Source organism: Schistocerca gregaria, chromosome 2 (assembly GCF_023897955.1).
Source record: "Schistocerca gregaria isolate iqSchGreg1 chromosome 2, iqSchGreg1.2, whole genome shotgun sequence".
NCBI classification, from domain to species: domain Eukaryota; kingdom Metazoa; phylum Arthropoda; class Insecta; order Orthoptera; family Acrididae; genus Schistocerca; species Schistocerca gregaria.
The window spans coordinates 428,102,566-428,119,102 of NC_064921.1; the positions used below are offsets into that span (position 1 = coordinate 428,102,566).

The 16,537-nt window shown below is 40.8% G+C and overlaps 1 protein-coding gene across 1 annotated transcript in view; it reads right to left on the bottom strand.

Moving 5' to 3' along the window:
* LOC126324287 (glutamate receptor ionotropic, kainate 2-like) overlaps nucleotides 1-16,537 on the bottom strand; it is a 241,491-nt gene that overhangs the window by 50,423 nt on the left and 174,531 nt on the right. Inside the window, exons 13-14 of the mRNA XM_049994947.1 lie at nucleotides 10,282-10,419; nucleotides 9,482-9,680 (exon numbers count right to left, since the gene is read on the bottom strand). Coding sequence (XP_049850904.1) covers nucleotides 9,482-9,680; nucleotides 10,282-10,419 — 337 coding nt within the window. The remainder of the gene's footprint in view (nucleotides 1-9,481; nucleotides 9,681-10,281; nucleotides 10,420-16,537) is intronic.

Here is a 16,537-nt window from a genome sequence, read left to right on the forward strand (position 1 = left end):
TAAGGTCATCAGTCCCCTAGGACTTGGAACTACTTAAACCTAGCCAACCTAAGGACATCACACACATTCATGCCCGAGGCAGAATTCCAGCCTGCGACCGTAGCGGTCGTGCGGTTCCAGACGGTAGCGCCCAGAACCGCTCGGCCAACCCGGCCGGCATCAGGAAATTCATTTGAGTTGTACACTTATCATATCTATCTTATGACGTAAGTTTATGCAATAAAAGAAAACGGTTTGTTTCAGTCACAGCTCTGAAATGATATTTGCAATAAAAATTCATATCTTCTGATGCAATTACCGAAAGTAAGATATGAAAAAGCTTACAGTTCTGCTATTCAATACGCTTTTCATCTCGAGATTTACCTCAGAATGTTCATTGCTTCCGTAAAGTAGGTAACAAATGGTTCAAAATGGCTCTGAGCAGTATGCGACTTAACTTCTGAGGTCATCAGTCGCCTAGAACTTAGAACTACTTAAACCTAAGTAACGTAAGGACATCACACACATCCATGCCCGGGGCAGGATTCGAACCTGCGACCGTAGCGGTCGCTCGGCTCCAGACTGTAGCGCCTAGAACCGCACGGCCACTCCAGACGGCAAGTAGGTAACAGTTAATGATTCCCTAAAGACAAGCAACACACAGTTTACTGTAATTAATGATTGCTTTGAGCTTTTTCTGAGGCATTCTTGTGGAGTAACCCATTATTTAGAAAACAGACATTTAAGCTCACAGCTAAAATGTATTGAATGGAGGTTGTGAGATGGCTTATGATGCAGGGCTCGTCTTATCATGTAGTTACGGGATTTCGTTCTGGCCGTTTGCAGATCGAGCAAAGAAAACGAGAGAAATACTTGCGAACCGTGGAGCTTTCCCATTGAGATCGGAGGCGATTTACATGTCAACCAGCGCTTAGGAAATCAAGCGTGTTACCACCATGCCAATATGATAGTGCTGTGGTACTGCTTTTATCACTACGTCCATATTTTCTAATGTAGATTGCTCGGAACGTGACAGTAAAGAGAAATTGTAGCTTAGGTGCCAAATGTCAAATCTGGGTTCAAACAATGAGTTTTACTTGCTCAGTGTCACACCTTAATTGAAAGCCATTCAGAGTATTTCGTTGAGATTACAGGGAAGTTCAATATTGGATCCTGCACTTACTGCCGGCACAGTGACGAAGCCAGAGTTGTTCACTTAAGGTGGGCAATATTCCCGACCACACCTAATAATTCTAAGTCTGGGCACATGCACGATCTGGCAACACTGGAGAACGCAGAAATGTATGTAGGAAAGTCTGTCAGTCTTCTCGAGCTGTTGCTAAAAAGTATCTGCCTGGGGTCGAGTGGTAAGGTTTTTGCTCTGTAAACATAATGTCGCATGTTTGAATCCACTCCTTTCCGCAGTTTCATAAATCGCATATCAGATACCTGATTCAGTTATCGGCTTGCAGAACCTCAAACATAATTAGTAAAAACTTCCAGAGACATTTCCGCCAAACACCTCATGGTTGTGTGAAGATCAGAACAGTTTATGCTCGAGGGTTTTCTCGCCCCACAGCAGCTACCGGCTATGGGCCATACACCTCTCACTGCCAACGTCAGACGACTCCAAGCAGGTGAATGTCGCACAGTGCTATAAGTGTATTTATCAACAGTCATTTTCTTATTTGAAATTGTCGTATTTTTGTCGCATTTACGACTTGGATTTTGCAGGCCTGAAACTTATGGACGTAGTTCAAGTGTGATGAAATGCAGTCACAAGCGGAAAAATGTCCGACATTTGTGACACGTTGTTCGATTTGGGTTAAGTAAAGGGGTGAGGGCAGCAGAGGCAGTTCTGAACATTTGTATTGTGTGTGTGGGGTGAGTGCTTTTGGGCAAAACGAGCCATGAAAAGATTTTTTGCTTTAGTAAAGAGATGAAGACGGCAGAGGCAGTTCTGAACCTTTGCACTGTGTGTGGGTCGAATGCTTTTGGGAAAAGCAAATGATCTTTTGCTTCAGGAAAGGTCTTACTGGCATAAATAATTGTACACATTCAGGGAGCCTCGATAACAGATAAATATGATGAAGTCCGATTATTTAAGAGTCGTGTATCATTTGAATTCAAGATCCAAAATTCAGGAGTAGGAAGCAGTAGCACGGCATGTTCTAATTTAAAACAACGAACTATTAATGCAGTTTTGCTTGATCGTCATTGGCCGTGCGGGGTAGCCGTGCGATCTTAGGCGCTTTGTCACGGTCCGTGCGGCTTCCCCCGTCGGAGGCTCGAGTCCTCCCTCGGACATGGGTGTGTGTGTTGCCCATAGTGTAAGATAGTTTAAGTTCGATTAAGTAGTGAGTAGGCTTAGGGACCGATGCCCTCAGCAGTTTGGTCCCATAAGACCTTACTACAAATTTCCAATTGATCGTCATTAGTTGGCTCAATGAGAATTCCAATGCAATATTTCTACTGATGACTAGTTATGATGTCTTTATATAAACTTCTTAAGAAGAATTAATGGTTGAGCCCTAATAAAAGACATATACTCGAGCAAGGGACAGTATGAACAGAATATTTTCCCTCTGGTGGCTCAAAAAGTGCGATGTGCATTACCAAAATCTCCCCATGGGAGAGTATACTTAGACGGTATTTCTTGCCAACAGCTAAGACACATATAGGTTGCAGCGTTAGAAAAATGACCTACAAAACTTCATCAAGTATTGATACTACATGATAACACACTACCAATTTCACTAATTAAACTATCCAGGAATTTGAAGTCATTCCTCACGCACTTATCCTTCTGATCTTACCCCGTTCAAATGTTTACCTTTCAAGCTCCTTATCGAAAAACAGTCAAGAAAATTCTTCTATGGTCGAAAATACCCATAAAACCCGGTTTGACAACATCTTTAACTCAAACACAGAAGGTTTCTAAAGGTGTGGAATCGGTACTCTGCATGTGCGTTGTTGCACTCTTTTATGTAATGTGAGAGAATACACTGCTCATGATTAATTTCTCTCTGATATGTACTGTTGTGCTCAATAAAATAACGGACAACGCTATTAAAATATGCACTGTCCTAATTCAAATGAAATACAAATTACCACAACATCCTTACAATGAATGTCTGTTTTAATAAAACATAAAGTATCTGTAACAAGACGAGTGTATATCAACACAAATTAGTAAGATATTACTCATTCTGGACCTCCAAATGGTCTGTGTTTACTTGTTATCCTTTGTTGCAATGAAATAATATGGAAATGTTGCATTTTTGAAATAAAATAAATAAAATTTCCTTATTTATTTTCTATCTGACTGCTTGTAGATCTGCAACGAAACACCTATAAATCTACCCTTCAGTGAGACTGGAACCGCCGACCATAGCAGTCCCTGTTTTACAGTTGACCATGCTACCCACAAGCGGCGGAATAATGCAGCGCTGGCTCTGCATTATTGCTTTAGTGCTGGCTTGGACAGATAAGCTCGCAATGTAAGACCAGATTAAGTGCAGCTCCACGTTGAATCACTTTCCTGGACTCAAAAACGTAAATTAATAACTTTATTTCACACCTTATGTGGAAATTACTCTGATTTCTTAATGGAAATGATACGAATATAACAAGTGAATTCTGTAGGCTACATCTCTATCGTCCAGGAAGTAACTCGGCGATCTCAGGAGTTGCCAAACATATCCTGCATTGTTCCCAATAATCTTCAGTTATACTTCTAGCAGGAAGAACACCAGCCTTGAGAGGTTTAGGAAGTGACTGCAGTTTGGGTCTCAAAGACGTGGCGACCGAGTGTCGAAATATCCAAAGCATATGTCAATGAGTTTTATTTGCATTTCTGTAACTGGGTTTAAGAGTTAGTATTGTCACTAGTAATACTCAGATCCGCTGACTGCAAGCAACACAAATCATTAATTGTCAAAATTATTTGTTTTTCTCTTAAGTGTACTGAAACTAAAAAGCTCATCACCAGTCATGTTTCACATTTTTAGAGTATCTCCCGTAGTTACACTGTAAATGTTACAAGTAGGCAATGTATCTCTTTCATAATAATAGGCTTGGAAAGATTTTCTTGAGATCTATGTCAATGGCATTTTCCATGTAAGACAAGCACACAAATGAAGAAAGCACTAATTTCAAAATGTAACATCGATAGGGAGGCTTCATGAGCTGCGAATAATGTTGTTGTTGTTGTCATCAGTCCTGAGACTGGTTTGATGCAGCTCTCCATGCTACTCTATCCTGTGCAAGCTGCTTCATCTCCCAGTACCTACTGCAACCTACATCCTTCTGAATCTGCTTAGTGTACTCATCTCTCGGTCTCCCTCTACGATTTTTACCCTCCACGCTGCCCTCCAATGCTAAATTTGTGATCCCTTGATGCCTCAAAACATGTCCTACCAACCGATCCCTTCTTCTAGTCAAGTTGTGCCACAAACTTCTCTTCTCCCCAATCCTATTCAAAACCTCCTCATTAGTTACGTGATCTATCCACCTTATCTTCAGTATTCTTCTGTAGCACCACATTTCGAAAGCTTCTATTCTCTTCTTGTCCAAACTAGTTATCGTCCATGTTTCACTTCCATACATGGCTACACTCCAAACAAATACTTTCAGAAACGACTTCCTGATACATAAATCTATATTCGATGTTAACAAATTTCTCTTCTTCAGAAACGCTTTCCTTGCCATTGCCAGTCTACATTTTATATCCTCTCTACTTCGACCATCATCAGTTATTTTACTTCCTAAATAGCAAAACTCCTTTACTACTTTAAGTGTCTCATTTCCTAATCTAATTCCCTCAGCATCACCCGATTTAATTTGACTACACTGCGAATAATATGAAGTTCCAAATCAAGAAAGGCTTCTATGTAGGAAACCATAAGAAATGACAGAAAATTCAGATTCAGAATTCCGTTGTAATTTAAACTAGCGAATATATGTAGCGCAAATTCGATTCCACCTTTTGCTGATACGAAAGAAAAAAAAGCTCTTGTTATCAGAAAGTGCAACAAGGAACACCAAAGCATGATAGTATAGTGTCTAAAATAAATCATCGTTGAGCAAAACTGTCATACAGTCCATAAATACTAAAAGATAGATACCTATCGTTAAAATGTATCGGCTGCTGATGCTTTGTCAATAAAAGCGAAAAGCGCCAATGTTAAAGAGCTTTTCTTCGCGCAGTATGCTTAATACAGAGAGAACCGGAATTAGCAACAGGTTTCTCATACCGCTGAGGTTCTGTGCGTCGCTTGCGCAGAGTGTTATTAATTTAGCCTCTAACATTTTCATATTAACGACACCTGTATGTTATCACAATAGTCATATAAGAATCATAAAGTTCTATTGCGCGGCACGGATGGGCAGACGGTTCTACAATTTGCATAGATTCTCCATATGCTGCTGAATCATAACACCAGACTATCACTACATAATATGATAGGCTACACTTAATTTTTACCTGTGAAGTTATTGCTCAACAGAGATTGAATAGCTTCAACACCACTAACAGTCTTCGCTACATCAATTTACTGAAACTGGTGTTTGACAGAGTTAGAACATCTGGTTGGCCGCTGATTGTGGATGTCCGTTTTGCAACGCTAAAATATTTTTCTACATGTTTGAAGTGGATACTACAATTAGAGAAATTCGGCGAAAATGTAGACTTGGACAACCATTTAAAATGAGTTTAACGAAAACAGTTGATTTTATGCAATATTTCCCTCCTTGTATACCAGAAATAGGTGACGTCGACCAAGTCATCTGGAGAGAATGAATATGACATTTAATAAAAGACACTAACATCCTCAGGCTTTGAAAGTTGTGTCTGCTGCTCCAGTTTTAGCATTTTGCAAGCTTCTTAGCTAAGCGCAGGTAAATGAAATTGTGCAACGCAATTTCTGATGTGAAGTAACGGTCTTTAGCAGTTAATTAGTTTTAATGTAATTTACAAATGATTGGAGATGTTCGATATTAACGTGAAAAGTATTTCCTAGACACTGAAAGAACTAAACAACTAATTGTTGCGGTCACACAACGCCTCAACCGTTTGCTGTGAACTGAATATTTACCAGTTTTTGAACAATTACTTCAAAAATGACAAAGAAGCATTAAATGCTTCCTTCCAGCACACGTGTTGCAGTAGCAGATTTAAAGTGTTAATAGCGATAACGGCAGTACATGGTAACGTCAAACTTTACAATGGTATTTCTCGATCTGAAACAGTGAAAATTTCAAAACTGCTTCGAATAGAGGCTATAATGGCTAAAAGTGCCTTTACGTCTCGCTGACATGAGACGAGCATAATTTCCACGTCAGAAACCTGCTGATAATTGACCCGTTACTAGAGAACTGAATTTTTTCCACAGTGTCTAATTTGTAAGCTAAGTTCATCATACGTTACCACACAGTCATGTCTAGCAATGCCAAGTGGAAAATGTCAGGTTGCTCTGTAGTTCAGAATCCGCATTACAAACATCATATCCCTTCGCTACCAAACGGCGCAGGGCAGGTTTAGGGCCGTAGCAGGCGGAAGTCACGACAAACAGAAACTCTGTCGCCAGTGAGGTTCCTTATACTAGTAACTTTATTTTATTTAATGAGTCAATGGTCACTTCAGAACAAAGGGCCCTTATTTTATCAGAACTCCAGACGTTAAAAAATTTGATGCTGGACTGGGATTCGAATTTGGAACTTTTTTTTAATTTTTGACATCTGACCCACACGGTACGATGTAGTTCGATCATTTCGTTGTTTTCCCCAAGATTGCAAACTACTCTAGGTCTCCACGTAAGTCACGTATGTGGGTTGGAATCCAGGTACTACACAAAAATATACATGGTTTCATTTCAAGCTCTAGCATATGTACATAGAACTACAGTGATAAAGAAGTTTCATTTTTAGTGTCTCTTCATGTGTTTTTAACAATAATAACAGCTGCCATGTTGTCTAATCAGACATGTACACACCTCACTACTGGTGAGCAAAGTGTTCGTGAATATAACACAATAACCGTAGGTGTTAGGGGTCGTTTCTCCATGAGCCAAAAAGTAGTATCATCATTCCAAATCCGAATATCTCGCTGCTGGTGAAAATATTGCTGACAAACATTTGATTTTACTTAGTTGATGATATGATTACATATTGGGTTCGAGGCCCGTCCACAAAATGTTACACGCTACATTTTTAAACAGGCCCAAACTTTTTTCGCGGTTAGCTAGCAGGAAGATAAGGCAGGATTCCAGGCAGAGCACAAAAATTTTCAAGTTCAGATTTGCTAATTGATATTGGTGGAAACTCTGATATTTCTCGACCTAGTCACCAGTGATGAATGGTGCTGTGATCGAGTCTCGCTTAGGCAACAAATCTTTCCTTAGTTTCAATGGCTTGGTTTCAATCCACACCCAGAACAAAAAAATTCGTCATGTTGTTTTAAGTCAGACATATGGACAAATAATTGCTCACTCATGAATACAGTGAACTTACTAGTGATACAATGCTAATTTTGAGGTTTGCATAGAGCTCTAGCCGCTGTTAATTGTGTTGATTTTAACTGGTTAATTCAAATTTAGTTTAAACATGCAGTTCATGACAGACCAGTCGCATCAGGAACGACGTTTCACAGGTATGGGAAAACTTTTTAAAGAGCAAAAATGCTTATAGTTTTCATAAAAATTTAGGAGTCTAGACATTGTATCACAATATCTTGGTCATAAAAATAGTTAATTTTGCCGAAAGATCACTGGAGTGATTTACATGGCATAGTTACCTCAAATTCTAACGAGCGTGGTACTGATTATGAAATGTCAACTACTACAATAAAACTGAGTTTTCAAGCTTTAAGGACTGTCTCATCTCTAATGACGGCGTTCCTAGTACTTGCAGCATTGTGGTGTTGATTTACACCTGGAACGATTACCTTAAAGAACAGTATTATCTAGTGATCTCTTCTATTATCCATTCTGTATAGTCGAACGACTGTCCTGCAAAGAGATTAGAGGGCATGCGAGACATCTACGTTGTGACGGCTGCATGAAAATCAGGGGAAATGCATTTCAGGTCGTTCGGATAGTTTTGAGTATGATAGTACATGTAACTGTGTAGAAAACCAGGAAGATCGCCATATCGCCCGGTAAGTCGAGCACTTCAGGGCTCCAACTGCAGGGAGACTTGGAGGCCTGCTGGTTCCAGATTGAAACACCAGCGGATTAGCGACGATGGACAGTGTGCCGGCCAGCCAGGATGTGGTTTTTAGGTGATTTTCCACACCTGAATAGGTGAATACTAGTCTGGTGCCCACATCTCGCCCAAGTTACAGGATTTACAAACATTTAGAAAATGTTTTCACACTTTTACATAACACTAGACGCAGTGAGATGAGATGGGATACATAGGTGCGTCCTGACCAGGAGCCACGGGTGGACGGAGAGGGGTAGGAGGGGGGAGGGGGGAGGAAGCTTCAGGAGCACCTGGCCATGAACAAAATCCAAAATAGCATGTTGACCCCTTGTGGAGACAGGATAAGACCAGGCAGAAGAAGACAAGGACACACACATCCTACCGTACCAGCAACTATGCTACCATATAATCAGTGGCCTATAAAAGTTTATGTTGGTTATATTCGCAAGTAGACTGCGCAACGCTTATTACATGGGGCAGCACGCTAACAGGATTTAACATTAAGCAATATGCAAGGTGCGACGGCAACCCGTATCACGACTTTGAAATCCTGATTTTAAGGAAATATTCTGCAGAAACCTCTGACAAATGCGTTAGAGTAGTTACAAAAGAAAGGTGTAACACAGGCAACATGTCAAGAACACGACAGGCTACAGTAATAAAATGTAATCATGATAGGCGTCCATGGAATGAAAATTACGAGATCCGATTTCAGCAGACCAAAGTTCAGACCAGCTACTACGCTATCGTTAGAACTCCAGCGTAGCACTGAGGTTAATGTTCTTTACAATATTGTCATGTCTGCAGATGTCAATAAAATACTTCCGGTTGCAGATAAGGCACTTGCGGATGCGATGTGGATAGCATTTTTGTTGTCAGCACAGACCTCTAGCTACGAGATACACTGCAGGCTGGAGAGGAAGGCTCCGTATGCCAATGGCACTAGTCAAAGCATTACAGAGTCCCAAGTCCATCGAACTGCTATCCATGAAGAGACTGTGAGATAAGAGAGGGAGTGAGAGAGAAGGGAGTGTGAGGAAGTGTGAGAACGTGAGATAGTATTAGAGAGTGTGAGAGAAGAGAGAGTGCGAGAAAGAGTGTGAACATGAAGTAGTTTGAGAGCGCGTGAGGGGCAGAGAGCATTGGAGAGTGGAGAGTGAGAAAATATGAGAATGTGTGAAAGTCTGAGAGTGAGAGAGAAGGAGAGAAAGAAAGAGATGGAGAGAGAGATCTGAGGGTTACTTATTTTCCGTAGTGCGGCGTGTTTTATGTGATTGTATTGTCAGTGGGCGTCGTTTACCTTGAAGAAGCCTGCGGTGGAACCGCCGCCGTAGGTGCCGTACTTGATCTTGGTCTGCTTGGCCAGGTCCTCGACGCCCTCGATCGGCGCGTCCAGCTTACTGTTGGTGAGGAACGCCGCCAGGTTGGCCGTGTACGAGGCGATCATGATGAGAGTGAAGAACCACCACATTCCCGCTATCAGCCTCGTCGACACAGCCCTGCAACACCACATGTGGTCATCAGACGCAGAGCTGCTAATAGACAAGCTAATTGATCCTCTTCTCTTTATAATAGGCAGATTCCTAGCCTTGATCAAATTTTATTTTCTTCAATTTAGGTGAGATCGACCTGAACAGGTCTTCATGTTTCGATGCGCAGCGTATTTAATTTCGACAAGAAAGTATAACATGTCGAGGTGGAGTATCTGAAATTTTGGTTTTAGAAACGAATGAAAGAATTTGGTTTACTTGTAGGGTAAGCAGCCGAATCCTAACATCAGATTCTGTATGTCCTCGTATTCAACCCAGTTCATCTCACTTAAACAATGCTCGGCTGCAGCGGAATTTTCCGTTTGTTGAAGTCTTGTGCAGCGAATTTACCACAGGAACGCAGAATTTTATACACGTCGGGCAGTGTTAGTCGCAAATTATTCTTCTGATATCCAAGGAGCGCTTTTATTTTGGATGGTACACAATGAGTTAAGAGAAATTTTTCAAACAAGCACTAAACTAATTAACTATTAATGATCTAGGAATTACTAATTTCGTTGGATTTCTCGGTACATTGTTTTCTTAGTGATAAGGATAACAGTCAACTTACTTGGGCAGAAGATCACATCCTTGGCCCATAAGCGAACCAGTGGAGAACCAAAAGATGTTGATCATGTTGAATGTGTTCTCCAGCTCCGTGGGGTCTGGATCGCAAGGGTGGCTCTTGTCCCACTCACCAGGAGCCATCCTAAAAACAGATAATGGCGCCGTCTGAACCATTTAAAAATGTCCAACTTTATTCTACCATAACTGGCGGTTTTCATCTTGATTCTTTAAAACGTGAGAATTTTGAAATCTTGGATGGGGATTGTTTCTCCTTAGTTTAGATCAGTAACTTTTTGTTCAGTGGTTTTTAAATTTTTCTGAGTAGTGTCCATGCTGCCCACATTACTCTATAGAAGCAAGATGGAAGCGTAAACCAATTCGAAAACATTTTCTACTCGACTAGCACCTATGAAGAGCCACGCCGATTGCTGCTTGCAGGGATAATGATGTCACAATGCCACTGATCTATGATATCATCATCACATGACACATCACACCTCCTTTTAGTGGTGCCATCATGACCATCCCCATCGCCCATCGCCCATCCCCTCCCCCTCACCCCGAGCCCTCCTAATCTCCACCCCTCTCCTCTCCTCCAATCAGAGGATAGTATTTTACCTGCCATTAGAATGAAACAATTAATCACAATGTAGTTCTTAGTGGCCATTAAACAGCCAATCGCAGTGTAGCCTGGCTATGCTCAAAAATATCAGAATTTATTGTACCATAAATATTTATCAAAAAAATTACATGAAGGGTGTAATGTAATTGCAGTATTTGTTGTTGTCTTCAGTCCTGAGACTGGTTTGATGCAGCTCTCCATGCTACTCTATCCTGTGCAAGCTGCTTCATCTCCCAGTACCTACTGCAACCTACATCCTTCTGAATCTGCTTAGTGTACTTATCTCTCGGTCTCCCTCTACGATTTTTACCCTCCACGCTGCCCTCCAACGCTAAATTTGTGATCCCTTGATGCCTCAAAACATGTCCTACCAACCGATCCCTTCTTCTAGTCAAGTTGTGCCACAAACTTCTCTTCTCCCCAATCCTATTCAATACCTCCTCATTAGTTACGTGATCTATCCACCTTATCTTCAGTATTCTTCTGTAGCACCACATTTCGAAAGCTTCTATTCTCTTCTTGTCCAAACTAATTATTGTCCATGTTTCACTTCCATACATGGCTACACTCCAAACAAATACTTTCAGAAACGACTTCCTGATACATAAATCTATATTCGATGTTAACAAATTTCTCTTCTTCAGAAACGCTTTCCTTGCTATTGCCAGTCTACATTTTATATCCTCTCTACTTCGACCATCATCAGTTATTTTACTTCCCAAATAGCAAAACTCCTCCACTACTTGAAGTGTCTCATTTCCTAATCTAATTCCCTCAGCATCACCCGATTTAATTTGACTACATTCCATTATCCTCGTTTTGCTTTTGTTGATGTTAATCTTATATCCTCCTTTCAAGACACTGTCCATTCCGTTCAACTGCTCTTCCAAGTCCTTTGCCGTCTCTGACAGAATTACAATGTCATCGGCGAACCTCAAAGTTTTTACTTCGTCTCCATGAATTTTAATACCTACTCCAAATTTTTCTTTTGTTTCCTTTACTGCTTGCTCAATATACAGATTGAATAACATCGGGGAGAGGCTACAACCCTGTCTCACTCCTTTCCCAACCACTGCTTCCCTTTCATGCCCCTCGACTTTTATGACTGCCATCTGGTTTCTGTACAAATTGTAAATAGCCTTTCGCTCCCTGTATTTTACCCCTGCCACCTTTAGAATTTGAAAAAGAGTATTCCAGTCAACATTGTCAAAAGCTTTCTCTAAGTCTACAAATGCTAGAAACGTAGGTTTGCCTTTTCTTAATCTTTCTTCTAAGATAAGTCGTAAGGTCAGTATTGCCTCACGTGTTCCAACATTTCGACGGAATCCAAACTGATCCTCCCCGAGGTCCGCATCTACCAGTTTTTCCATTCGTCTGTAAAGAATTCGCGTTAGTATTTTGCAGCTGTGACTTATTAAACTGATAGTTCGGTAATTTTCACATCTGTCAGCACCTGCTTTCTTTGGGATTGGAATAATTATATTCTTCTTGAAGTCTGAGGGTATTTCGCCTGTCTCATACATCTTGCTCACCAGCTGGTAGAGTTTTGTCATGACTGGCTCTCCCAAGGCCGTCAGTAGTTCTAATGGAATGTTGTCTACTCCGGGAGCCTTGTTTCGACTCAGGTCTTTCAGTGCTCTGTCAAACTCTTCACGCAGTATCTCCCATTTCGTCTTCATCTACATCCTCTTCCATTTCCATAATATTGTCCTCAAGTACATCACCCTTGTATAAACCTTCTATATACTCCTTCCACATTTCTGCCTTCCCTTCCTTGCTTAGAACTGGGTTGCCATCTGAGCTCTTGATATTCATACACGTGGTTCTCTTCTCTCCAAAGGTCTCTTTAATTTTCCTGTAGGCAGTATCTATCTTACCCCTAAAGAGATAAGCTTCTACATCCTTACATTTGTCCTCTAGCCATCCCTGTTTAGCCATTTTGCCCTTCCTGTCGATCTCATTTTTGAGACGTCTGTATTCCTTTTTGCCTGCTTCATTTACTGCATTTTTATATTTTCCCCTTTCATCAATTAAATTCAATATTTCTTCTGTTACCCAATGATTTCTAGCAGCCCTCGTCTTTTTACCTACTTTATCCTCTGCTGCCTTCACTACTTCATCGCTCAGAGCTACCCATTCTTTTTCTACGGTATTTCTTTCCCCTATTCCTGTCAATTGTCCCCTTATGCTCTCCCTGAAACTCTGTACAACCTCTGGTTCTTTCAGTTTATCCAGGTCCCATCTCCTTAATTTCCCACATTTTTGCAGTTTCTTCAGTTTTAATCTACAGGTCATAACCAATAGATTGTGGTCCGAGTCCACATCTGCCCCTGTAAATGTCTTACAACTTAAAACCTGGTTCCTAAATCTCTGTCTTACCATTATATAATCTATTTGATACCTTTTAGTATCTCCAGTATTTACAAATCTAAAATACATCAGCAGAAAACACACACACGCACACACACACACACACACACACACACACACACACATACACACACAAACACTCACACTGTTTACATCAAGTATTACAGCGCTATCTCCATGTCTAAAATACGTAACGGGTGTTGGAATTTTCATCTAAGTCTATGTTATTGATGGTTCATAGAAGAACTGACATCGCCGGAGTGTTTATAAGTTTATCAGCAATGTTTCATTTCAGCAAGCAACAATCTTTAACACTAGAAATATATATTCGATGATGCTGATTGGCAATTATTGCTTTTTACTGCAAATGATCCAGACCTACCAGAAACTAGAAACTCTGTAAAACAAGCAGCTTTCGAGGAAAGCATTATTTATCTAAGTACTTCATTTCTCTAAATACGTTTTCAGCTTCAATTACAGCCTCCGTCGGTGGAGGCTGAACTGCCTTGCTAAGAAACTATTGCTATTAACTGCAGTAGTTTTACAGATAAAAACTCATGTTAGTTCAGTTAACACCGACATCAAAGTCGACCAGTATAGTGACCCCTTGCTAGGGTATTAACTTTATGTTGCAGTATGGAACGTTTGTCATCTTCTGATGCTGATGCTAAATCATACTGTCACACGTTGCAAACTACGTGCCACTTCAATGAAATTAGGTAGTGGAGAGTACTAATACACATTCATGTAGGTAAGAAACGACGGTCAGATATTATAGCGATCCCGTGTTCGGGGTATAAACTTATAAACAGTGGATATTACAACGCCAAGTACACAGTTAGTAATAGTAGACACAAAAAATAAGCATTCGGGACTGAAATGATATTCCAAAGCCAGAAGCTGACTGTGTATCTGAAGTAACTTGACAGTGTTTGTGCCATAACTTAGATCCTACAACCATGAATTGTAACACCAGAGCGACAGTGTGTATGTGCAGTGGGTGTCAGCTACCGGGGGAGGGACATTAGCTAATGTGGGGGGTGGCAGGTAGAGGGTGTGGGGATGTAAGCTACGGGACAGGGTAGATGTACTGCTATATTAAGGATATGGTATCTACATTGTACAAAATTTGCCCACTAAATGGAATTCAGCGTCATTTCGATTTTATTAAAGCAGATACAGCTGCCAAACTTGGTTATCTAATGGAGATATCTGAAACATTAGAGTAAAATGTAACAACCGACTGTTTACAGTAGATGATTTAGAAAAAAATCAAGATTGAGCACAATGTGTATTAATTCGAACGTTTCCACTGTGTGATAGGATAAAATGTTAAACTTAACTGTGATTTTAATGAGTGCGTGAAAACGCTATTTAGTGTACGATGATGTAAAAAAATGTGACATTTATATCTATAGTTCCTTGTTTTTTCATTCCTTCTTTAAAATATTTTATTATTGTTGCGTCGTTAAACATTAGAAGACAGGAGGGGGGGGGGTAGTATAATATTTCACATAAGCATTTTTATGGTGTGTAAATGAGAGAGATGCAGTTTACTGGTTATGGTGGTGTGATACTGAGACACATGTGAAAATATTGTACACCTCATTTAGGTGTTGTGCGCACACATGTGAGCATAAATCCAAAGATGAGGTAGTACAGTATTTGACAGAAACATAGAGATAGATGAAATACAGAGGTAGAAAATTATGCAGTGTGTGTGTGTGTGTGTGTGTGTGTGTGTGTGATACCACCAATTTATGTAATGATGTTTACAGACTTTTTACATAATTCAAGTGAAGCTTACGTAATTTCACAGCTACAATGTGATTGGCTTCCATGTATTAATGCCTGAAAAAATTCTAGATTTTGATTGGCTGCTTAATTTTAACAGCCGCTAAAATACTAAGCTGACATTATTAAAAAGAGGGGTGACATGTCATATTACGATGATGATGTTGTAGATAAGATGGTGTGGCATGTGACTTCATTACCCCCCGTAGGTAGGCAACTCACGTGCCTCTTCCAGGATGCCAGTCATGTGAGAAGTGTTTTCGAATTAGCATAGCCTTCGTACTGAAGTAGGTTATATTATGAAGGCCATTAATTCATCTGTATCGGTGAGTAAACTTCTCAAAATTTTTATTTTACATCGTATGTTATACAGGATGTAATGGGAATAAGCATATGTATTTTTATAAGTGGTACATTAATATGTACATACATACATTGATGAGCCAAAACTTTAGGATGACCTGCTTAATAGCTTGTTTTTCCGACTGTGGAACGAAATACATCACTGATTCTGCGTATCAAGGATCCGACAGTTCGTTGGTAGGTTTGTGGAGGTGGCGTTAGATCTCAAGGCAAAGATCATGAAATACGCGTAAATAACGGGCCGCTGATTTGCGTTCGCACTGATGGCATCCGATAGACACCCAGATGGGCTCCATAGGATTTACATCAGGCGAATTTAGTCACCGAGACATCAATAGGAGCTCACTATAATGCTCTTAAAACCAATATAGTCCGGCTATGGCACCGGAACGTGGACAGTTGTACTGCTGAAAGATAGCGTCACTGTCGGGGAAGATCTCAAGCATGAACTGATGCAGGTGGTTCGCAGCTGTCAGCATATTTCCATTACTACCAGAGATCCCACGAAAACGCAGGAGAATGTCTCCCACAGCACAATACTGCTCGCACCATCCACACCGCATCCGTGGCGCGATGCACATTTCGAGCCGCCGTTTACTTCGTTGCCGGCGTTTGTGGAGACGACCATCGTCGTGGGGCTGCTGAAATGCTATTTACCCGAAGCACCAATACGTTTCCGTTGATTAACGGCCAAAGCCCAATGGTCTCATTGCCGCTGCAATTCTAATTTACGATGTCGTTGGGTCAAGATGTGAACATGTGGGAGTGGTCTGCTGCGGAGCTCCACGTTCAACAATTTAAGACGAACGGTGTGCTCCAAAACACTTGTGCGTGCACCAGCATTATGCTCTTTCTATGGCAGAGATGCCATAGATCACCATCTGTCCTTCACAGAGCAGACAAGCGTCCGAACTCACGCTCTGTGAAGAGTCGTGGACGGCCAACCATTTAGCGCCTGGTGGTAGTTTCACAGTCCTTCTATCTCTTTCCATATATACTCACGACAGTAGCACGTGGACATTCGACCAGCTTCGCCGTTTTGAGATACTCGTTCATAGTCTTTGCGTAATAAGAGTCTTCCCTTTGCCGAAGTATCGTATCTCAATCGATC